Source organism: Rhagoletis pomonella, unplaced genomic scaffold (assembly GCF_013731165.1).
Source record: "Rhagoletis pomonella isolate Grant_MI unplaced genomic scaffold, Rhpom_1.0 Rhpom_scaffold_00010, whole genome shotgun sequence".
NCBI classification, from domain to species: domain Eukaryota; kingdom Metazoa; phylum Arthropoda; class Insecta; order Diptera; family Tephritidae; genus Rhagoletis; species Rhagoletis pomonella.
This window is the reverse complement of record NW_023458564.1, coordinates 263,264-288,654: the sequence shown is the minus strand read 5'-3', so window position 1 is coordinate 288,654 and position 25,391 is coordinate 263,264. Positions and strand designations below refer to the sequence as shown.

General features: G+C 38.6%; 1 protein-coding gene across 1 annotated transcript in view; it reads right to left on the bottom strand.

The window, feature by feature from the left end:
* LOC118745923 overlaps window positions 1-25,391 on the bottom strand; it is a 191,229-nt gene that overhangs the window by 93,517 nt on the left and 72,321 nt on the right. Inside the window, exon 2 of the mRNA XM_036479572.1 lies at window positions 6,914-7,109. Coding sequence (XP_036335465.1) covers window positions 6,914-7,109 — 196 coding nt within the window. The remainder of the gene's footprint in view (window positions 1-6,913; window positions 7,110-25,391) is intronic.

Genomic DNA, 25,391 nt, shown 5'->3' with positions numbered 1-25,391 from the left:
GGAAATGTGAGGCAATATGATGTTTCCACTTTCAGTTGAACTTGTATTTCCATCTTGGCAAAGGATCAGCAGAAAAACAAACGAAATAATATCGAAGCTTCAACGTGGCAGAATGGGTATAGAAATTGAGATCAACTGCTCGACGTAGCATCACAAGTGACTTCAATTTAACCTTAACGAAGAAGTGACCAGTCGACAAACAAGGGAAAATCCATTTCGTTTAAATCTGTTCGGTGTGTTACTATGCTTCTCAAACCACTCGGCTAGAGTGACTGTCTAATTTTAGCCAATCTTCGTATCGGCCTCTGTTGTGATTTCTATGAGCTATAATTACCACTTAACGCTATAGCAATTAACAAATTCCTTGTTGATTTACACAAATTATCACTGCTCTGCGACATTCGTATGAATTCTTTAAGTTACTTTGTACAACATTGTTGCGCTTTAATTTCGAAAAACTACAGCAATGAATAAATCAGAAGCCATGAAATTCCTTTGCAACAGACCATTTAGCGCTTTGGCATTTGCTGCAACCGAATACTCGACGAGGCGCAACTAATGCTCGAGACGATGCGAAACAGTGCAACAACAAGTCTTGAATTTTTTGGTCAGAGTAGAAATGCAGGGCAAAACGTACATACATATATGAATGCATGTAAATTAAATAATAGGAACATTTTTCTAAATTCTTAGCCACTATATACCAGTTTTTCAGCATGGCACACTTCAAATGCAACATGGCACATATTCACATACCAAACGCGTCATTGTGTTGTTCATGGTAATTTGAGTGTAATGTTTTGTGCACGGTTAATACCGTTAATGAATTTTTAGGTGTACATACATATAACGTAAGCGTCCGCATGAGCTGAGTGGTTCGATCGCAGGTCCACGTGATATCCAAAAATGATATAAAAAAATTTTTTTGCAAAAGAATTCGTTCATCGTTAAGCAGTGGAAAAAAACATTTGCCAATCTAAGGCGGTGTAAAAGTATGATATTATTATTCGTGCCTAAGTAGATATTTCTTGTATAAAAGATATCCTGCATCCGAATGTGTTGAGCATCAGTAAAGGCGGCTACCAGTCTGGCCGTGTTCAATCAAATAATCAAACAACCTCATTTAAATGCCCAAAATATATGTATATTGATGACGAAAAAAAATTTGTTACAAAGTACAGTTATAATGTAAGCTTCTTTATGCCTCTTCCGCGTTTTAGTTTCTTGGCTTTCATTTTCATAACTTTAAAATCCGTTCGGGTATCCAGTATGGATTTTTGTTTCAATACACGTTCTAAATGTATTCAACACTCAAAACTCTTAACGACAAATTCCTTCAACAACGCGGTACGCTACGTGAGCGTCGCGCACAGTCGCACAAGCCATCCTTTTTTCCCTGATAGAGACGCCGCGGCCCAATGTACGAACGATCGCGAGCTGGTCGTGCCAAAGGTGAGACCCCGCAGCTTTCTGCTGCCATCGCTTGAACTGGGCCGCCTCGTGGGCATGGAATACTGCTGCCAGGATTTGAAGGGTATGTCATGCCACCAGTGCGTCCACTTGGTGGACAAGATTTGCTGCGATGCGGCAGAGAGTAGGTTCGCGATGCGGCATGAACGCTACTTTTGTTGTCACTAAAAACATCGTAGGTGACACTTTGTGATGCTTCAGTGATGCCCCCGCCCGACAGTGTCAGCCAGTAGTCGGTATAGTTGCGAAAATAGGCTTTTTGGCCAGTTCGAGGGCAGTTCTTCGGCGTGGACGCCATTACGGGATTGGGACGAAAACTGGGAGTTGCGGAGCGAGAACGGGAATAAACATCAAAGGTGACATTGCCCCGGCCTCCCCGTTGCGTTGCCGCATTGAAGGTACGATTACGCGCACTCGTTGTATTAAAAGTGGCGTCAGGACACATATTGTATGTGGCATTAGGGGCATGAATTTGAGGCACTTTATATGTAATATTTGCATTGGCTCGCGGCAAGTTGTACGTTGCATTTGGAGCTTGTCGGCGTACATCATACGTTGCGTTTGGATTTCGTGAAACATTGTATGTAGTATTCATTGGCGGGTCGATGTTGTAGGTGGTATTGGCGGGTCGAGGCATATAAAAAGTTGCATTTCGCGGCGGACACCTAGTACAAGTTGCATTCGCGGCAACGCTTCCTTTTAAATTAAAAGTGGTATTCCTCGGTACACGCGCGCCATAAGTATTGTTCGCCGCACTTATATCATAAGCGGCATTCATTGGTATGGAATTCCCTCGCTGATACGATGCACAGCTGATTGGGGTCGCTGACAGCGTCGACGGAAAGTCTGGCGGCGTGTACTGAGAGTCATCGGGATGCATTTCGTTAATGGTAGAGCACATGTTAGGAACGGTTGGCGTTCCGAAACCGCCAAATGGCGAGGATCCATAACTAGAGCCGCCAGAATTTGAGTACGGGCATAGTCCGCCATCGTTTCCTGAAGTCTCTTGACTGCGACCGTACATAGACTCGATTTCTCTAGCTGCAGCGTATAAAATATCCCAAATGCTGCGACGGTTAGGCATACCACCGCCTCTAAGTCGCTCCCGGTGTTGTTCCTCAAGCAAAAAACGTTTCCTCTCCGACAGCCTCTCCCACTTAGCATATTGACTTTTGCGCTGCTCATCGTAAAACTCCTCCTGCTGCGCTCTTTCAAGATAACGCTCTAGATCCTGTTTCGAGAGCGTGAAAAGCTCCGACGGCGATAATTTGAGTTTACGGGCCCAAAAGAGGATTTCCTTTTTGGTGAACTCTGAAAGGTCGTCATCTTGCATCGGATTCGGGTTCGTAGTACTGGTCGAAGCATTAGCGGATGAGGTCATGTTCGGCCTCTGTCAATCAGGCACAAGGAATTTTGTAGCTTATTTTTACGCTTGTTTTGGTTTATCGTTAACTGCAAATTTGCTTTTATTGTGCTGCATTCGAAATTTTGATAAAAAGTCAATAAAGTTTGACTTGTAGTAGCTATCAAAATTCTGCTCGTACACACAAAAAATCAAAACAAAATTACAAAACTCATATTATTGGTAGTGTGCGCAAGCGACACGTTGGTTTACAATAACCCAGTGGGAATTAGGAGCACGTAATAATACCTTATTAGCAACTTACTCTTCACCTGGCAGTCACTACCATTTCCCTGCAGAACGTCCCTTACTTTTACTAAGGCATGGCCGCCTTATGTAAGTAGGAATTTAGAATGTACATTTGGTATCAGACATACTTCTGAGCCGCTTTACAAAGTAAGTTACGTGTAATGCAGAGCAGTCGCTCGGAGTAGTTCGGTGCTTGGAAATAACTTCGGCTGCACGTTATTTTGCAACTGACAACGTAATGTGTCTTCGGAGGTGTTCATTTTGCCCTTTACTAGTAGATGACATTGGCCATGATGACAATTTTGGTACTAAAAACTAAAAGAAAACATGGCTTACCTCGCAAGGTGCTTACCTATTTTCCCAGTGGGAAATGCTTAAAAAATCTTTAAGGGTGTTAGAAAAACTTAACTGAAATGTAATAAAAGAAAATCAACGACAAAGTGGATTAAGCATTCGAATAATCCCAGACGCGACCATGTCGAAAGCAATGTCGAATAGGTAAAGAACATTTAATTAACTTGTTGCCACAATTGACAGCTCAAGCAGAAAGCATGGCTGTATCCATTGGTTCGCTTTATAACAACAACAGCTCAGCCAGTGGCGGCAACATTTGTGTTTTGCCTGTCTTTAATTATGATTGCAGTCGGCTGGCAGAAAATGGAAGAGTCATGGACAAGTTCATGGCCACAAAATGCTGAATGGAAGACACAGTGCTTTTGTGTTGTGTTGTGTTCATTCAAGTGTTGCTGTACATAATTGCTGTTGTAGTGATTGCCTTGGCTGTTGTGTAGCCAATATTAAAATCATCGCTTGCCGTCGATAACATTTAGATGGAGTTGCTAACTGTTAGCGGCTGCCGATTGCTGTCTTTATGAATTGTAAACCACAGTTTTTGTTGTTGCTTCAATTATCCATTTATAATTTACAAGACAGGATGACTTCAAAAGAAAAGTAATTGTTGAAATACCTTAAATATGGAACAATCTGAATGACGGCTGCGAATGTGGTAGTATAAAGCTTTATTTACATTATGATTTCATTGTTTGCTTTTGGTGATTTGTGTACCATTTTTGACTTGGTATTTTCGAGGATAAATGTGGGGTTTGCTTCAGAAGTATACGAAAAGCCACCCTGCAAAAAATTGTGCGACTAATCTCTAAAGAGAGTATTCCGAGATTACTCTAAATCGGGTACAATTGGGAATTAATTAGTCCCAATTAGTCTCATACGGGTACTAATGGAGGTCAATTAGTCTCGACTCATCCCAATTTCAATTACTTGAGTTAGACAATGTGTTGCCGTAATAGCAGATTTTCTTGATTGATATGTACGTTGGCCTTCACACAAAGGTTTGACTTGTAAAAAGGTATATGATGTAAGCAATAATTTTCTTATTTTGCCAGATTAAAAAAATGTACCAAATCTAAAAATTGTGTTCCTATGTACCAAACTGGAAAAAATGCACCAAAAATGGTTAATTTTGGCCGAAATTGCAAACGTGGCCTTAGTAGCTCTTACTTAAGTCATTCTTGTGTATTCCGTAACGTTCTGCAGCCTGCCTAAAAAGGTATATCCTGTGACACATCGTCTCTCTTGAGAGCGAAGATATGTCCTATTCTTCTCATGTCTCATTCAGTACACATACTTTGGTGTTGCAGGTTTTAATATTAACCGCCTTTTTGTAAAATGCTACTGTTATTGTATCGCGCACACTATAATCTTTACTTACTCTATTGCTATCCAACAGATTAAATAGGAGGATCGAGTTCAAAACGCGTACGGAGCCTTCTACTTGTGAGAGAAAATGCTAGCTAAGAAAATGGGGATTGCGCCCTAGTCTCGCATTAAGGTATTAAACGTGATATGTCGATTGTTACAGATAGAAAGAACAAGCTTCACAATGTATTCTAAGGCTGAGGGAACTGGGATTATAGCAAGAGCATATTTATGGGCATGGGCGCACGCCGTACTTCTTTAGTACTAATTCGCAGAAAATTTAACGTCAACACTCTTGGGTAAAAATTTCAATATCAAGTTTCCTTGGAAGAAGGTTTGGAGAGACATTATTCTTGGTGAATGCTTCGAAATTTGTATTTTTATGGGCGGCTCTAGAATAACTTGCAGTGTGGTATCGCGAGACCTTTCGAGTGACCTTCAATTGGAAATGTCTATGCGGCTTCCAGATTCAGCAATAGGTTTTCCTTCTTGGCGATGCAGGTGCATAAATTTACCATGATCACAAATTGACCGAAGAAAAACATCGTCATTTTATCGGGCAGCCAGGCGGGCATAACGGATCTTAGTTCATTTTAGACTACTAGACAGAGCATTGCGTTGATCGTCCTGAGAAAATGGGTGTCTTGTGTGTTCATCTGAGCAGTACTTAATGCAAGATTTCCTAGCATAGGACAAGAAAGGGTGAAAAATTGAAGGATCTGCAGAAGTGAAGACAGGACGCACTTATCCAGACTTACTGCTGGACACTAAGGCTGCGTTTCTCCAACTCAACTTAATTTTGTTTAGCCATTTTCTGGACTTAGTCATATTATATATGTAGAAAAAATATTTTTTCTTAACAGCAGTCGCCCCTCGGCAGGAAATGGCCAACTTCCAAGTGTATTTACTATACTGATCTCTTAATGTAAGCCTTGGTAGATCTTACTACAAATGTAAGCACTGACTCGGATCTAGAATCGCCTCCTTTTACAATAAAATTAGGATCTAAAATTACTACATTGACGACTTTTTACAATTCTTTTAGAATAATGTAAGGCCAGTCGGAGGAAATGTAATAGTTGATTTATGCGACGCCGGAGATTGTGGTATCTCAGGCAACTTGAGACAAGAGTGGCCAGTGTGTTTTCGTCATAAGGGGAACAGTCATTTTAGCACCTTAACCGAATTATGTTTCAAGGTACAAGGGTTTCAAGGGTGTTTTTGTACATGGTAGACGAACCTTAGTAGAGCCATTTAACCATTTTGGGGAAAGAATTATAATTTTTTATCATGAAACATTCTACTTCTAATACTCCCCTTAAATCACAGAAGATACTAGTTTTCGGTGCCATCTTTTCAAAATCCGGTAAAATAATCCAGTTGCTTTACGAAAAAATTTTAGCTAAATTTGACAAGAACTATATTTTAAGTCGTTAAATACATTCCATTCCATGTTTTGAAATTGGATTTTTTACAAAAAATTTGAAATCTTTTACCCACTGTAAAAATAACTGGAGAAAAATAGTTTTTGGAATTTGATTGATACTAGGGTTCCAACATAGTTTGCGTGAGGCTCTAAATGGATGGCCCTTGAGTTACGAAAAATCTTGACCATCCCTCTGTTTCAAGGCCCGTAGTTACAGTCAAAACAAAGTAGACTCTAAAGCTAGGTGCAGCTTTTTTGACAGATATTCCATTGAAATTTATCCCAAAAAGCTGCAATTAACTTTAGAGTCGGCTTTACGTTGACTATAACTGCAGGACATTAAATTTACATTTCCTAAAGACACCTGACCTGATAAAAACACGACTTCAGTTGAAGTGAAACACTAAGGTATTCGTCTAGGGTCTAGACTATTTTTAGATCTTTTTGTTTTAACTGTACACCATAGGCATCTACGATATTTGACGATTGGCAAATGATTTGTTGGAATTTTGGCGAATACCTCATAGAAATTGATGTTCAGTAATACTGCGTTACTTTTTTCGATCCTGATATTTTAGTTTTTAGTAACCGTTAATATAAACCACGTATATCATTAGATTTCAAAGTATATTCACTTGTATTTCACTTACCGACAGAGCTGATGACATAGGTCGCAGGTGGTTTCAGCACGCTCCGCGCATAAGCGCCACGTAGCACTTCGAGCGCGCATGGTTCGGCGGTTACCAATAGCATCCCTGGAGCTATATGACCGGCATATTTGAGGGCACGCGTCGCAGCGGTGAGCGGGGCATTCCACCAGCATTGAGCATTAGCGGCGAGGAAGTTCTGAAAAATATAAAATAGAATAGGCGAAAGTTAGTTAATGAAATGAATAAATAAACGTATTTAATTAAAAACAAGTAAGAGCAGCGCTGTCTTCGGCTATGTCGAAGGCTTCATACCTTTCATGAACATCTGAAAACTTTACTTTAACAGATTACTGCGTTTGAAAAAATTTATATATTCTCAGCACACATAGATAGAGGAGTTACATATATAAAAAATCGTATCTAAACAATCAGAGGTATGCAGGATATATCCTATATAGCACCAATCAAAGTGATTTTCACTGCTGTATGATCGGTATGTAAACCGGTAACACAATTTAATGCGTTTAGCTTCTTACATAAAGGAGATATATCGCAAAAACTGGTATAGGAACAATCAGTGGTATAAGGGATAAAGCTTATACAGCATAGATTTTGACGATTTTCTCAGTAGACTTTGTATTATTATTTATACAATAGCTTACGAAATTTATCGGTTTTAGCTGTCAAAACAAATTAGTTTACATTAAAACCCCATATATGAACAATCAGTTATATGGAGGCAATATATAAGTTACAGTGACCCGATCTTTGTTAATTTTACTGTTAACTATCTGTTGATAATGAGTGAAAATAGTGCGAAATATCATGTTTCTAGCTGCATATATTTAGAAGATATAACAAAGAATCTCATATCTGAACAATCAGTTGTATGGGAGCTATATGTAAAAGTGACCCGATCTTTGTTATTTCCACTGTAAGAATTCTGTTGATAATCGTTGGAAGTATTGCAAAATTTCATGTTCCTAGCTACATAAATCGAGGAGTCATAATGAAAATTCTCATAACAGAACAATCAGTTGAATGGGAGATATATGTTATAGTGACCCGATCTTTGTTATTTTAACTGTAAATATTCTGTTAATAATGAGTGAAAACGGTGAGAATTTTCATGTTCCTAGCTGCATAAATGGAGAAGTTATGGAAAAAAATCTCATATCTGAACAATCAGTTGTATGGAGGCTATAGGTTATAGCGACCCGATCTTCGTCATTTTATCTGAAAGTACTCTTTTGATAATGAGTGACAACAGTTCAAAATTTCATGTTACTAGCTACTTAAATGGAGGAGTTATAACGAAAAATCTTATATCTGAACAATCAGTAGTACGATAGCTATAGGTTATAGCGACCCGATCTTTGTAATTTTCATTCTGAGTTCTCTGTTAATAATGGGTGGAAGTATTGCAAAATTTAATTTTCTTAGCTGCATAAATGGAGAAGTTATAACGAAAAATCTCATATCTGAACAATCAGTTGTATGGGAGCTATATGTTATAGTGGTCCGATTCTTCCGGTTCCAACAAATGATTAATACATTATATAAATACACCCACCTACCAAATTTGATCCGGATATCTCGAAAACTGAGAGACTAGATTGCATACAAACAGACGGACAGACAGACAGACAGACAGACAGACAGACGGACAGACGGACAGACGGACATGGCTAAATCGACTCAGCTCGACATTCTGATCATTTAAGTATACATTTTAATGGGTCTATCTCTTCTTATTCTGGTACTTACAAACATCCGACCAAAGTTATAATACCATTTCATGCTCATGAAAGGTATAAAAAAATTGTGTTTTTATACCTGAGCGCACTTGTGCACAAGGGTATTATAACTTAGGACGCTCATGCATATTAGAAATATTTTTAGTATCCAGTTTTGTAGCCCGTTAAATTTTAGAAAGTGCAAGTTCAAAGTAGCTGGTACTTACCGTTGATTTTTGGCAATGTTTTTAGTTGAAGGTGTTGTTAATTTTCTTCATAAAAACATCGTCGAACATATTTATGTACTTTGTATGGAAGAAAATGACTGACATCGTCAATAATAAAAAAAACAACAACAAAAAAATTCCAAAATCAATGGCAAGTACCAACTACTTTAAAATTTCGCTTTATTTTAACGAAAGTTTGTTGATTTCTTTTTAAATGTTGCAAAAAGAATGAAACTTGTATGTAACTATGTATTTAAAAATTTTAAGGTTATTCAAGGAAAACATTGTAAAAGAAGGAGTAGGTACGCCGTTATGCGCACCAAAATGTAATCGCTTTTTATTTAACAGAATTTTCTCCTTAATTTGATACGCATACTTTTTTTCTACAAATGCACTGAATTTTTAAATAACTGTTTGAAATAATCATATTTCTCCAACTTCAAAGTCCTTGAAAAAAAAAAATCCTGACGTCAGAGATAGAAACTAAAACCGCAATTTTACTGTGTTTCGAAATTTGTCTGTTTTTGTCGAAACGTAGTATCAGTAGAATTACTTTGTTGCAGTTATCGAGACTATGAAGAATTCGAGAAATCGATTACATTCTCTGTTATTGCCGGTCGTGGTTGGGCTGAAATAGCGGTGTCTGCGATTTTAGGACAGTCTCCATCAGTGATTTGGATGAGGGTAGCCCCTACAACTTAAATAACCTTAAAATATTTTTGATTGGGCCTTCGATTCAAGTGCCTGGTTTCATTTATTAAAAAATAGTAATATCCTATTTTTTTCTGTTGCGCTGCATGCATTGAAAAAGTGGAATTTCAGCCAATAATGGTCTATTTTACTTATGTACCTATGTATCGTATATATGTACATATGTACATAAGTAACACCTTCGGGCTTCCAAAAGTTGAATATTAAAGGTGTTGTACCTATTTGCACGTACTTATCCATACGTAAGTATCTTTCTAATGCCACAACTGGTAATAATGGGCACTTTAGGCACTTTTAACCAAAAGGCATAAATTAAATGACCCTGCAACACTTCAAATCAACTTTGATAGCCCTAAATTATCCGATTCACACTTTTTGTTAGTCAGTCTCCGCACGAATGTGTCTGTGAAGGGTTGATGAATGGAAAGTGGCACCTGAAGCCGTAAACAAAACGACAGACTACGCCTACTTAATGGCACAAGAATATGTTTTTATGCATGTAAGTATGTCTGTATAGCAAGGTCCTAGGCGGCTGGCGGCTGCCGACTGCCCACTGACAACCTCACTTTGACAATTACACTTCTCGCTTCAGCAGCTACCAATTTCTTCCACTTGCAATCTATGCACCCGGCTGCTTATTAACACCTCGACTGATGCACGTGTAGCCAGAGGTACGCGTACTTGCAATCCGGAATCAGTTAGTTAGTTTGTGGCATTTTTCGCTGCCACCTTACAATGAATTAATGCGAAATTTCTTTATTCATATCGCCAGTCAATCGAAATGGCAGTGGCAGGATGGAAAAAGTGGTGGCAGCAACATGCCACTAGGCTTCGAATACTTTTTCCGACTGCCTTTTGGGCCGTCCGCCTGCTGCCTGCTGCCTGCTCGCTTGTCGCAATCCACGTCCGATAAATCGCTGGTGAAACTGATAAATCATCGATGCTTCATGATTGTGCTGCTGCTGCTGCGGGGGTAAACGCAAATGCAAATTTTCGCTGTTCTGCGGTACTTGACGCCGTTGCCGGTATAGCTGTAAATTTTTTCGTTATTTTTACGAAACACCAGTTGCCAGCAGTCGCATTATTTAATAGCAACACTTAGCAGCGCATTAAGTGCAAGTAATCGGAGGCCATTTGCTGGTAGCGTTTGTGGCGCGCGTTGAATGTGCAGCACATTGCCGCTATGATATGTGGCTGTTGTATTGCAAATTTATTTACATGCATGCTTTGTTGTTGCCACTGTTTTTCTCATTTGTAATTTTAACGCTTTTTTTTTGCATTAGCTTTGAGTTTGAATGTTGGCGCTTAATGTGCCACGCCACCAAACAACCGGCAACACAACAACAGCGGTCAGCTTCGTACATTCATGCATTTAGCGATTAATATTGTTGCTTTTTTTTAATGCTGCTGTTGCAGTTGCAGTTGCATTCATTTAAGCGCGCTGTATGCAAAATTACACTTCTGCTTTTGTGTTTGCCGCAACAACTGTCGCTGCTGCCGCAGTCGCTTTGGTTGTGGCCACAAACACTCAGCGACAAAAACATCGAGTGCCGTCTGTTCGAGCGCCGTTGTTGTTGCGCTTAATTTATGATACCAGCACATAAATAACATTTTATTATCTGCTGCCATTAAAGGTTGCGCTAATTACTGCGAATGCACAACACAATGAGCTGCAATAGAGTCGAGTGGCTGTTCCTGTGGCGATGTAGTGTGGCATAATGGGCAAGTTAAATATGTATACGATTATGTATCTGTGTTGCCCAAGCTTTAACTGAGATTGACATTCGCCTAAGCCGCATTTCGTCTAGCCAAGTAAAGCCACTATCTCAACGAAATTCGTGAAGCATTACGGCAATTATTGCAACGAAAGGTTAATCCTATGAAATTGTGCTTTGCTCTCCTACGAGGTGGCTGTTACAAGAATACGATTTTCACATAATAAAGTAACGTAACTGAACTGTGTGTGGCATGCAGACAGTAATAGTGTGCGAGTTTTAAGTTACTAAAGGATCGCGTTAATTTTTAATATTTTTTTTCTCTTGTAGACATTTGGTTAGATGGTCGGTTGTCGAAAATGCTAAATTACGTTCTGCTAAGAAGGAACATAGCAATATTTCAGCCTATTTTTACGTTCATAACATTTTCAATGAAGTCTTAAAAAAGTCGCCTACTTTTTTTCTGACTTGCTGTTGCTACAGCATTTTTGGTGCGTTTGCGAGCGTGCGTGTTGCAATAGATCAGCTTTTCCTGATTTGGCTTTCAATGTGCAATTGCAAACATTTCAATAAGCCTCGTAATCTCAAGTGTTTACAAAACCAGCCTTTGAACGCGGGATCCTTAGTCCAAGAATCCAAAAAAAATGCGCGTTCGCTTGGTTTGCATTGCAAATGACTTAAAGTGTCCAAAGGATAAATATCTTTTGAAGAAGCTGCTGCAACAAAGCTTGTTAAGATTGATTAAGAAAATAATTCAAAATCAGTTTTACTTACAAGATTTTGTAACAAAGAAAAATTACTGGCCGTACTTACTTTTTTTTATATATGTTACCGCATAACTTTAGACCACGTAAACCGATTTCTATAATTCTTTTTTCAAAGGAAAGGTGGTACCTCAAGGGGGGTCCCATACTAATTTGGCTTAGATCCCAACATTGGATCTTGAAGAAATTAACGACAATCTTAAATTTTTATATGGGAATTGAAGTCGGTTTTGTTTTTTGCTTAAAAATTACTTGCTTTTTATCAGCCGAAATATCTGACGGGATGTTATATAGCATACATTACTCAAATTTCTATTCAATATTTTATTAATATTGTTTTTACACGAATTCGTAACGCAAATACAACATACATTTTATGTCGAATTTATTTTTTTAATTTGACTTCAACGCCACCTACCTGTTCAATTTCTTGCAAATCTATGCCTTACTTTTTTCAACTAAATACAAAAATTTAAAAAAAAAAATCGGTTAATAAATATAGATTTTGGAAATATATCGCCTGACGCCATGGCGCGCTACCTAGCGAAGCCATTTTTCGCAAATATGTTTCTGCTTACATAACCAGTGTACATATATTTTTAAAAAGCTGCTCAATTGACCCATACATAAGTTAATAATAAGAAAAATGATTTTTATTTTTTTCGCGGTAGAACTTCTGCTGGAAACGCCAATATGTAGTTGTAAGCAATCATTTAAATATACATACAGTGACGAGCAAAACTGTAACATGATGTAACACTTTTTATTTCAGCCACCGCTATCTTTCATAGTTCTAACGACTTTCACACTTTTGTTCTATATTCTTATTGGTACATCCCTACTCCCGCTCTCATAACGATTTGAGGTCAATCCAACAACAATAAAAAAACCTGGAGACAAAATTGAAAGTTAAGGCAAATGTTACAGTTTTGCACTCATTCTCAGTTTTGCATTTTACAGTTATCTTTGGCTTAGTTGGAAGTCAGATGACTTTTTTCTGTATTGTAATTTATTCAAGAAGTGATCACCAATAAATAATATGGTTAATCAGGAAACATAAATGTAAATAATAGATTTACTGCGAAAAGGCGGGACCGTAGGGAAAGTGGCAAAAAAATGCGGAGTTTGCCACATGAAAATGTTAAGACTGAGAAAAAATATAGCCTAAAGTGTTACTAAGGACAAAGGAAGTCTGTCAAAATATATTACAGTATATCTTGTGAACTTAGTAGCAAGTAACGCTGCAGGCACTACTACAGAAGCGCTTAAGGTATTAAAATTGAATGCAAATCAGTAGATAGTGAGGCGAAAAGTTGCCAAATTGAGCAAAATGGATCATAAAAGAAGAAAAGAGCAAATTTGATTAAAATACATGTGCGAGTGGGGCAGCGTTTTGCTGCATCGCGCGAAAACCGGACCGTTGCCTATTGGGATATGTTAGGCCTTACATAACGCAATAAAAAACACATTTTTAAGATTTAATTGAGGCTTATGTGGTCTGACAAGACTAAATTAATAGCTTTTAAGCAGATGGCCGGGCATGGTATTGGAACAAAGGCTCAAATTAAGCCTAAGCGCATCATGTAAGGCAAACTGTGAATCACAGTGGTCGGTCAATATTAGTTTGGGGTTGTATTTCAAAAATGTTGTTGATCCGTTTGTACGTATTATGCGTAAGGAACAGTATCTGTTCATATTTCAACAAAATTTGCAAGATGTAGTCGAAAAAATTAGAGTTTCTGCTGAAAAAGCAACCAAAACACACTGCACATGTTCGCAAAGACTGGAACAAAAGCAGAAATTTGCTAATTTGAAATGACCTCCACAATCCGAGGACATGAATCTCATCGAGAATTTGCGAAATCAACTAAAAGCGCATCTTACTAAGTATCCAACTCCGTCCAATGGAGTACGTGAGCTGTGAAAGCAAACCAAGGATATATGGGAGGCTATACCTCCAGAATTTTTACAGACATGCACATTAGGTATGCCAAATTGCAACCAGAAACTAAATAAAGCAAAACCATACTGAACATTGTGTTAATAATTCTTTTTTTTTGTGAAAATTGTCAAAAAGTTATTAAAAATACATGAGTGCAAAACTGTAACATATGCCTTAATTTACATTTTTGTCTGCTGGTTTCTTTAATGTTGTTGAATTGACTTCAAATCGTTATGACAGAGGAAGTAAAGATGTACCAATAAAAATACAGAACAACAGTATGAATGTCGTTAGAACTTGGAAAGATAGCGACAGCTGAAAGAAAAGGTGTTACTCCATGTTACAGTTTTGCTCGTCACTGTACCTATCAGAGCTGGGTAATGTTTGATTACGATTACATTTCAATTACGATTGCGTACTTGTAATCCTTAAATTATATGCGATTACGATGTAATCTTGAAATGTTAAGGATTACGATTCCTATAATCGTAATCATAAAAAGTAATTTTAAGGAGTATACATATATGTGTGTGTAAATGAATCAGAACGGTTCAGGTACAACATATGTAAAAAAGATGTTTGACAACGAAACTACCCAGTAGAACTTGGGAGCATCGTACGATTGCTCGGTGAGTACTCCCTTGGTAGTATACGAATACTCCCCATTGCTCCCTATGCTTCTGTGTATAAGCATGTAATTTTGTATACTCCCTTTAACATTGGATGTCCTAGGAGGGGGAGTAATCCCTTTTACCTCCTAAACGAGCAATCGGGGAGCACACACAGAATTATCATCCCACAAACCTCCTAATAAAGCAATACGGGAGTACTCCCATAGTTACCTCCCAGAAACCTCCCAAAAAGACAACAAGGGAGTGCACATAGAAAACATCCCATATTCCTCCCGAACGAGCAATAAAGGAGCGCTCCCATTAGAGACATCCCGAAAACCTCCTGTAGGAGTAAATGATAACGAATATTTTACATTAGCCAAATGGATTTTGCTATTTATTAAATTTTTTTATTTAACTTTTTAATCACATGCATTTGTGCAATATTACAAGATCTTAAAAATAAAGCATAAATGATACGTCTTACATAATTGCTTAATTTTAGAAATATATTGCAGAGAAATCATATGAAATTAAAACATAATAATAACAAAACGGTAAGATAAGATTAGAATTATATGCACCTATATGCACATATAAGTATGTACTCCTATATGATTTCCTGGGTGTCAAGGATGCTTGCCAGTTCAGGAATCCACCAAGCGGGGAAATTGTGAAGGTGACTTTGCTTATCTGACATCTTTGTCACCCATGCGATGTTTAAAGCCGGGGGTCACACTTAAATGCTGACACTAATTTGCGCAATCTGAAAAGTATTTAAGGGTGCATTTACAAGTAATACAATACATACTTAATATATTTAAACAAAAATTGAAGTGCATACCAACGGACTTTTATTAAAATCTGTGTGCTATCCAAATTAAATTATTGTGTGCTCCTTATGCTTCTATAAGAAATATTTTCTGTTGTTTTTTTTTGTATGATAAATTTTTTCGAAAACACAAATTTCTTTTGGGCGAGGTGCGTATTGCTCTCCTATCAATCAAAAAGAATACTCTTGGATTTATCGCTTAGGAGACATCACTTTTTGCTCCTAAGCGAGTAATAACGGAGTACAAAACCGACAAATCTCGCTTATTGCTCCCAAACCATGCCTCAGGGAGCATTCTTTAATTGCTCGCTTAGGAGATCTCTCACTAAGCTCCTAAGCGAGCAATACAGGAGTAAAAAACCGAGAAATCTCGTTTACTGCTCCCAAGTCATGCCTCAGGGAGCATTATTTCGTCGCTCGCTTAGGAGATCTCTTATTTGACTCCTAAACGAGTAATAAAGGAGTACAAAATCGACAAATCTCTCTTATTGCTCAGAAATCAGGTTAAGGGGAGTACTCTTTTATTCCTCACATAGGGAGATCTCCCTTCAAGTTCTAGTGGGTAAGTAGTATCTTATTCATATGTAGTACAAATAATCCGCGATTCAAAAACCACTGTTCTTTACCAGAAGCAAGTTTGAGATTCAGAACTAGTTTGACGTCGACATACATACTTATGTACATGTCTAAGTATTTACATTTGTATTTCTACACATCACTATTTATATATATGTATGTAATTCGCTTTATTAAAAAGGGCTCTTCGTCATGGAATTTATGAACCGAAACGCGGCATTTTACGTGCAGCTGTATGTCATCGACCGTGTTGCTCATCATTGCTCGTATTGAAGACATGTGTCGCTACTTAATCATCAGACGTAACCAGACCAGCTACTGCAGCACCAACAAACAATGAAAACAAATCGTGTGAACATGGCGAAACCATCACTTTGTGGGCGCTGCATGCCTCCTTGCAACGCTGGTGGCAGTGAGATTGATAGTTTGGATGACAAACGCATTGCGCTTGTAAGAGGCAGTCCGAATGCGACATGTGAGGCGCGTAGCTGGCGTCACTTTTCTGTACCGACCGATGCACAGTGGTTAACAGGAACAGGGAATCGATTTTCTTCAAAATTGCCACTTTTTCTGCACTTGGCACTAAAAAATTTAATACAAACAAACAAACATTCAAAAATCGGGCTCAACTGGTCTCTTGCAAATTGTATTAGCTTTCATGAAAAAAAAGTTAACCAAATAGAGTGAAAAATGAAGGCTCCACTGAATTGTGAACACTAAATGCCAGTTTTGAATCACTGTGCGATGGTGGTCATGTTTTCGTCGTTTGTGGATCGTCGCAGTTCATTGCCATTCGAGAGACCCTCAGCTAAGAATATAAGTTTACAAAGCAAAATGGAAAGGCGTTGGCAAATTTATAGGCCTCAAATAAGTAGGGCTGACTTTATAGGTGGATATGTATTGAAGTGCGTATATACTGATACCTAAAATACCAATTGGAATCTCCAGCCTTGGCAATAATTCCTCTAAGTCCAAAGTCCTAGAAAATTCTGAAGAGCTTTACCGGGACGGAAGATTACACTCAAACTTCGGCTATATTAGGTCTTAAAACCTTTTGAGATGGCCTCGCACTCAACAATTAAAAGCGATGGTATCTCTTTGGCGATACCGTGCAATAAAGCCATAGGAAATCACGCCATATGGCTTTATTTCACTTCGCATGAAGAAATAAGGCCATATGGCTTTATTTCAATGGCGAAAGTGATATAAAGCCATAAGCAAAAACTTTACATATCAGAAATAAAGCCATACGATCTTATTTCAAAACAAAAAGCGTTGAACCTTCTCCATTGGCCCAAGATATGATGACTTTTTTGCGGCATTCCACCACACCAAATCGCCATAGGGCAGTATTGGTCTGACTCTTTTTATGTAACACCAATGCATCAGAGCAGGTGATTAGCCCCAAGTGACTGACAGCATTCTTTTACATGCATAAAGGGCGTTACTGGCCTTCTTCACCCCTTCCTCAACAGCTCGAAGCTACTTAGGCGGTGGGGTCTCTACACTGGCACCTTATATTTTCTTCTGAAGAGTATAAGGTCTGTTTTGTCTGCGTTAACCCCTAGCCTAGCTCGGAATGCCCTTTGGTCAATGACTTTCAAGGCGCTACTCATTACTTTACCGATAGTGTTTAGGTACTTCCCTATTACTACTATGGCTATGCACACGCCACACGCCACAGTTAAAAGCTAGCCCTAATAAGTGACCCAAAAGTTAGATTTTTTAGTAGTCGACTACATGAAAACCGACATGGTATTTGAAGCCCGTTTAAGTACACATGTAAATAGATATACATCTGTATTTTCCTACAGATGAGTTGATACATACTCGTAGTATTACTTTGGATGCGTGATAATCAGAAATGCCATTGCATGTTGCTTCTGTTGCAATAGGCTGCAGAATTCCACTGCTGGGACCATTTGCTGTTCAACAGCAAGCCATTGACGCTTGTAAGAACAGCGGGTGCTGCTGCATTCGCTTCGCAGTTATGAATGCGGAAGCATTAATTAAAAATAGAAATAAAATACAAAAACAAAAACTGATTGATTTATTACTGTCTGTGAAGGTTGGAATGCAATTGAACGCCACTCTGTGGTAGTAAATGTTGAGAAGGTCATGGAACATGGGTTGTTGGTCTTAACAGAAAGAATGCGGCCATTCATGCATTTTCCAATTGCAATACATACATACATATGCACCTTGAAAGATTGGAAATAAAAAATACGTAGTGAATGACACTTAGGCAAATGCATAAATGCATTATTTTCCTTACCTTCGGGTGTAATCGCCAATGTATGAATAACGATTTATTACATGGAATCAATTACTTTAGAACGGAAAATGTAATCAATCATTAAATTTATTGCAAACATACTATTATGTCAGTACATATTTACCTACATACAAAAACAAGTGACCATGGGAAGATCAACCTTGATCAGAAAAAATAAAATGCTTTGTAAATTATGTATTAAGGTAATCTATTCGTTTTTGTTATTCTGGGTTTACAAAACTATTACATTCTACAATTTTATTGAGTATGAGGTCGTTTTTAATAAAATATATTTGTGGAAAACAACGACAATTCACAATTGGTTGAAGTTCTTAATGATATTTCGGAGATCACCACAACTCCTCATCGGAGTTCACTGGGACTTACACCAGCAACTCCGGCGCGCAAAGTGAGTAGTGTACCCACTGAGCTAAGTTCGCAGTGTAAACTGCTGGCCATATTTTGTCAAAGATTGTTTCGTAGACACAAAAAACTCTAAGAAATCGTAACAGAGATTGAAAAAGGATTGGCTATTAAGGAGTGCACTCTAGAAGCTTTCCTGGATATCGACGGAGCCTTCAATAATATTCTTATTGAGTCTGTTGTTAAGTCCCTGCTTAAGGTGGATCTGAAGAGGGTGCTGTTGACCTCTTTCTTGAAAAGAGAGCTATTCTTTCAGAGTTAAGGGACGGGTGCCTAACCAAACATGTGACCAGAAGCACTACCCAAGGAGGTGTATGCCTCCTCTACCATTTAGAGAATGTAAAGTATGCTGACAACATAGCATTCGTATCAGCAGGTTAAAATATGCGAGTTATTAAAAAAAATTCGCCAGCCTTGTTAACATAGGTCTACAGAATATGCCATGACCGAGATAGTAGTCTTCAAAAGAAAATATGTAAGTAAAATTTCTTCATTCATACCACCCTCATAAGCGGGGTAGAACTCACCATCTCAAGCGAAGTCAAGTACCTTGTATTTTTTCTAGACAGTAAATTCGACCGCAAGCTAAACATAGAAGACCGTTTTAGGAAAGCGACTACCGCCATGTACGCCTGAAAGACGTATATATGTATGCGAAAAATGGGGAATAAAACCGCATATAGTACACTGGATGTACGCAGTTGAAATAAGACCCATCTTTTCTACGGGATTACCGTCTAGATGCCGGCGCTTAACAAGACTCTGCCCCCAAAGATGGGGTGGGTACAGCGGACGGCAACCATGCTTGTCACGGAATCTCTGGAATTAATTACACTGGTGGAAACAAGAAGTTTTCTAAAAGAATCCCAGATCAGCACAAATGGGAATGTGCCACAGAGCTGGGTCCAGCGCCGTCGTACATACAAATGGTTGCAAGCTAAACGAAGGAGTAGCCAGCGCAAACTCGCAACAAACCTCAGGCTTAGTTTAGTGAACCACTGTAGCGTTTTTCAGGCAGAGGTAAACGCTATTATTGAAGCCTCTCAGGGCCTCTTACACTTGAGAATGTGGTAAGATCAATTGCGACGTAGGTGGTTTGATGAAGGAGCCAAAATAGTGTACATGGACAAGGTTCACGTCTGTCCACTGAGCCAATACGAGTTGAGAACATTAGTAAAAGTGACTTAAGAACAACAAGCAGAACAGAATTCCTACTCGGCGGTTCAAAGCCGGATACGAAGGGCTGGTTGGGCGAATGTTTCATAATAATATAAATAAAAGCAATGGATGCAATCAATGCAAAACCCTATTTGAGAAATTTTAAATTATCCAGGAGAAGTAAACACTTTTTTAACTTTACATATGTACATATGATATACTTAAGGGGCAATACACTTTTAAATATTTGGCACTAAATGAGAGAACATTGAACATTGAAAGTTATTTCAAAAACTATGTAAATATGAAGCCAACTTTTAGCGCAAATAGCAGCTTGGTTTGAGGCCGCGAATATATATATTTATGCTGCGTATTTCCATACCTGTGCGCAGTGAAGTATACAACTAGAAACGGTCCCAGCACCGAGGCTCGTGGAACCCCACTAGTATTACCTTTTATGGTGCTATACTGGAGGAACTGAAAATGGTTCTAATGCCACCAGAATTTTCTACCAATTTACAGTGTTGAAAGCGTTTTTTATGTCGAGGGTGAAAGCGTTTTATATGTATTTTTATGTGACCGCCGATATGAATTTTGTATATTGGCATAAAATGGGGAATGTATATGTTTATGTGCTTTATACATATGCATAGTATGTATGAAATTATTGCAAGTGTACTCTACGCAAGCTGTCCAGGGCTATGCTAATCGCTTTCAGTTAAACAAATTTTAACTGTTAGCCAAAATAGATATTCGACAAACTTTCATGCCCATTTAAATCAAAAATCACATATAAAAATACATATATCACGACACTCACGTTTCATGGTCTTAACCTCGGTAATATGTATTGGCTAAGCAAGGCAAGTAAACACTCATATTCACATCGAGCTAATAACACAGCTCAAGGGCTTTGCAACGTATAATCTAACGCTCGTGTTGCATCAAAGCCATCTAAGTAAATCTGCCAACTGGGCAATCAATAACTGAACGTTGCATGCAACACGAACAAGCACATCGACTGGACGAGAACCGTACAGTTAAGCTCAGTACCTTCGACATACATACATATATTCGACGGCATTAGCCTGCAGATGGCTGAGCAGAAGCGAATCATATGTTGCATGGATTGAAAATATGTTATATACTTCGGTATTTCGTGTTGCACGAAACTTTGAAGCGTTTGTGGGTCAATTTGCCACGTACCTACTCATCTGTCAGCACCCGAAGAGCCGCCCAAAGTTAAGGAACATCGACAGAGTTGTAATTTTTATTGAATGTTTGATGATGTGATGTAGTGTTTTCAGTATATCTACTGCGGCAAACGAACTTTTGACATATTGCGTGTGGCACTTACATAGTATGTACATTATAGGGTGGTCCAAAAATGCATATGAAAGAGTAAAGTCAGAATTTTTATGCTCCCACACCCTAGGATTTTTCTATACCGAAAAAAATATACCTTTATTTTTTTATTTTGCAATCATAAAATATTTAGAGGTCGCTCAAAGCGCCCAAAGTTTTCCATGTATTTTATATGGGAAAAAATCAACTTTTCGTAGAAATGGTGTAGATTAGTAAAATGTGAATATTTTTCTCCCTGAAAACTCTGTTTACCTGCAGGAGACTCCCGGTAATAATATCCAAATGTTCATTTAACAATTTTTTCGTGGCAACTATAATTTATAGCTCCGCCAAAAACCTACAAAAATCGCGAAAAATGCAATAAAATATCTTTAGTATTAAAAAATGGTTAAATAAACAATTGGGTATTATTATTGAAAGTATCCTGAAGAGAACCAGAGTTCTCCGATCCAAAAATATTGATTTTCAAGAATTCTATACCATTTCTACGAAAATTTTTATTTTTTTTCATATAAAAATACATGGAAAACTTTGAGCGCTTTGAGCGACCTCTAAATATTTTTTGATTTCAAAAAAAAAAAAAATGGCGGTATACTTTTTTCGATATAGAAAAATCCTAGGGGGTGAGAGCATTACAATTACGACTTTACCGTTTTGGACCACCCTAATGTACATATGTATGTAAGCATGTATTTGGCGTGTGCAATTTATTTCAAAGCGAATGTTAAATAACAAGTCTATAGCAGTTGAAGCGTGAGAAAAGTCAAGGTTGCTTGTATGTGTGTGTTACTAGCGACCTATTTCACAACGTGTTAGCATAAGTGTTAAGGGATACCTTTTTATTAAAAACTTGAAAAAAGTATGTAAATTAAATAACGTAAAATTTTTTCAATAAAACTAAACTGCGTTTCAGTGTTATCAGGGATAATGCTAAAACCATAAAGAATACTATAATAAGTTTCTAAATCTTGAGTAAGTTAAGTGCTCTCAGTGTGGTCACAGCCCTTACCGCAACAGGCTTAGCCACAATGTCGACGTGCGCTATGTTAAATGTGATTTGAAGAGCCAGGGTGGGTGTGGTCAGCCACTCCGTGCTTGCCACTGTTTATCCTACGCTAGATGGTGGCACTACCCTACTTTCCCACTCCCCGGTTACAGGTAAGTCTGTAATTGCTTACTTAGAGATATAAAAATGATTAACTTTACGAAAGACCGACCTATACTTGATGTGCAGATATTGAGCTTCCGTCAGAGGAAATCGATGAAACCTATTTCTGATATGGGGATCAACAGTAAGCGTTTCCAAGGTTTTAGGTAAAAACAACGAGATACTGCTTGTCCTGAATTGCTTGGGAGGGATGTGAGAACTTTTGCCGGTCTTCGACACAAATTACACGCCGATCTATCTCCAATCCCTGGTATATATCCTCCCACAAAGGACGTGGAACGAACATTCCTCTCCCTTCTTAAATGTACTATATTTTGGGCATATACGCAGGCCAATTTTGTTCACTAAATCTTGCTCTTTGATACCTATTAGATCGTAATAGTAATAGGCAGAAGTGAAGCTGGAGACAAAGTGTTGCAGTCTCTGCATAGTCCCAAATCTTGCACGAAATGTGTGCGTCGTCTCGTGGCAGCTGCAAATTATTGCTGCTTCTTCCTTACAGCCATGCTTCAAATATTGTATCCTTTGTACTGCGAAGATGCCAGCCGTATATTTTTGAAGGATATCGAGCAGTTAGAAAGAGACACCTTCCATAAAGGGGTCTAGATATTTGATTTTTTTATATTTATTTAATGGGGTGGTGGGTTTCAGTGTGCCTCTTGATCGAAGACAAACGCCCGCTGACATGAGTGAGCTTTTAAACCGAATAAGCCTGAGGGGCTGCATACAAGCTGTTTCCATTTTGCCAGTGACGCAAAGCTGCGTATATTTTATTGCCCAGAAGAGGATATAAAGGCCGGAATTAAGTACTGTTTCTTATTGTAATTGCACACCCAGAAGAACGATCAAATCCTATCGAAGCCCCGCTGATGTCCCTGTATCCATTGTTCCGTACATGGTGCCAAAAAAAAAAACAAGAAACTACTTTGGATTGTGTAAAATATATGTTTATATGTATTTAATTAGTTTGTGTGCAAAACGTTTGCTAATTTTATATGTAGACATGTCCGATCACTCCTACTAATTACGAAATTTTTCAAACTTGTACTTTGCATTTCTCACGCGCCAACATGAGTGACAACTAATAGCCCCTATATATGGGCCACAACAACAATTGCCAATAAAAGTCAATGATGAATGCGGGTTGCCAATAATGGCAATTCAAAATAAGGCAGCTGGTGGCAATAATTGTGCGTTACAACTGCGAATGCAACCAAATAAGCTAAATTTAGGAGTGTGTATATTCACCTACAGAGGTCCATATTAAACGAAGAAAAAAAGCAATGAAAACGCAAATGAATAAGATGCTATGACACACACAACGCACTTACTAAATACGCATCGTAGTAACGAAAGAAAAAGGTAGTTGAGAGCCACAGTGGGAGCTGTATTTTATGGACATTTTCACTTTTCAACACGAATATAACATCGAAATGGAAAGCGAACCTATATTTACATCACTTTATTATTATTTTTTTTTATAAAGCATTTGTATTGGCGTTGCGCACTAATGAACCTAACTGGGAGAAATGTCACGTCACGTCACACAAATACTAACCACTAACACCGACTCAAATATAGAAACTCCATGCAACACGCCATCAAAAAGTGTCATAAATATGTACATAAAAGTCGCAGACAGCAAAGCCGCAAAGTGGTCATGCCACATGTACTTACTACATATGTATCTACATACATAGCATGAAGTGTCCCAAGCGAACGAGACAAGTATGCAGTCGTAGCAAGAAGCTGGGCTTAAGGAGCGAGCGAGTATCTTTTAAATATTGATATTAAATATTTTTGAACGGACAGCTAAAGGCAATGCAGCAGCCAAGTTTAGTGGTTTCTAATAAAAATCGTTAGGCAGTGAAAAGTTCAAAACACGAAATGCTTTAATCCACTACTGAGGGTAGCGGGTTAGCTGGTCGCAGTTGTTGATGTGAGCGAGCGAGGCTAAACAGTACCTACTTACAACACTGACACTTTGACATTTGCGCTCATGTTTAGGCGCCAAGTGACGACAAGGTCCACCATGGTGTTAGTGGTGATGGTGGCGCGCCCTATAATGTAAACGTACCTTATGATGGCGGACTGGTGCGCACACGGTACGAACTAGCAATTTCTTCTTCTTCTACAACGATATGGACATAGTGCAGCGAATTAAAATACAGAGGCTCCGCTGGCTTGGTCATGTCGTTCGAATGGACACCGACGCTCCAGCTCTGAAAGTATTCAACTCGGAACCCGCTGGTGGTAGCAGAGGAAGAGGGAGGCCCCCACTGCGATGGAAAGATCAGGTGGAGAAGGACTTGGCTTCACTTGGCGTTTCCAATTGGCGTCAGTTGGCACAGAGGAGAAACGACTGGCGTGCTTTGCTGAACTCGGCCAAAATCGCTTAGGCGGTTACAGCGCCAAAAAAGAAAAGCTCATCCAGCTCATCGTTCCATCGTCTGCGGTACTCGCCGTCGCCAACGCGTAAAGGACCGTAAATCTTCCGCAAAATCTTTCTCTCAAACACCCCAAGAGCCGCCTCATCGGATGTTGTCATTGTCCATGCTTCTGCGCCATATACCAGCACGGGCATGATGAGTGACTTATAGAGCGTGGTTTTCGTACGTCGAGAGAGGACTTTACTCCTGAATTGCCTACTCAGTCCAAAGTAGCACTTGTTGGCAAGAGTGATTCTACGTTGGATTTCAATGCTGACATTATTATCGGTGTTAATGCTGGTTCCCAAGTAAACGAAATTCTCTACTTTCTCGAAATTGTAACTGTCAACAGTTTCCCTGCAGGGAAATTGGATCTGCAACATACATGTGTGTCTTGACTAAATGACGAATGAAGCCAGGGTTACACCTCACCATATTTACATATTCACCCCTACAAACTTTTTCTTTTTTTCTGCTTTCAAAGTATGTATACTATCTGGAATCGATACCCCTATCCGCAGTTTAAATAATTTACACCTGCTCTTC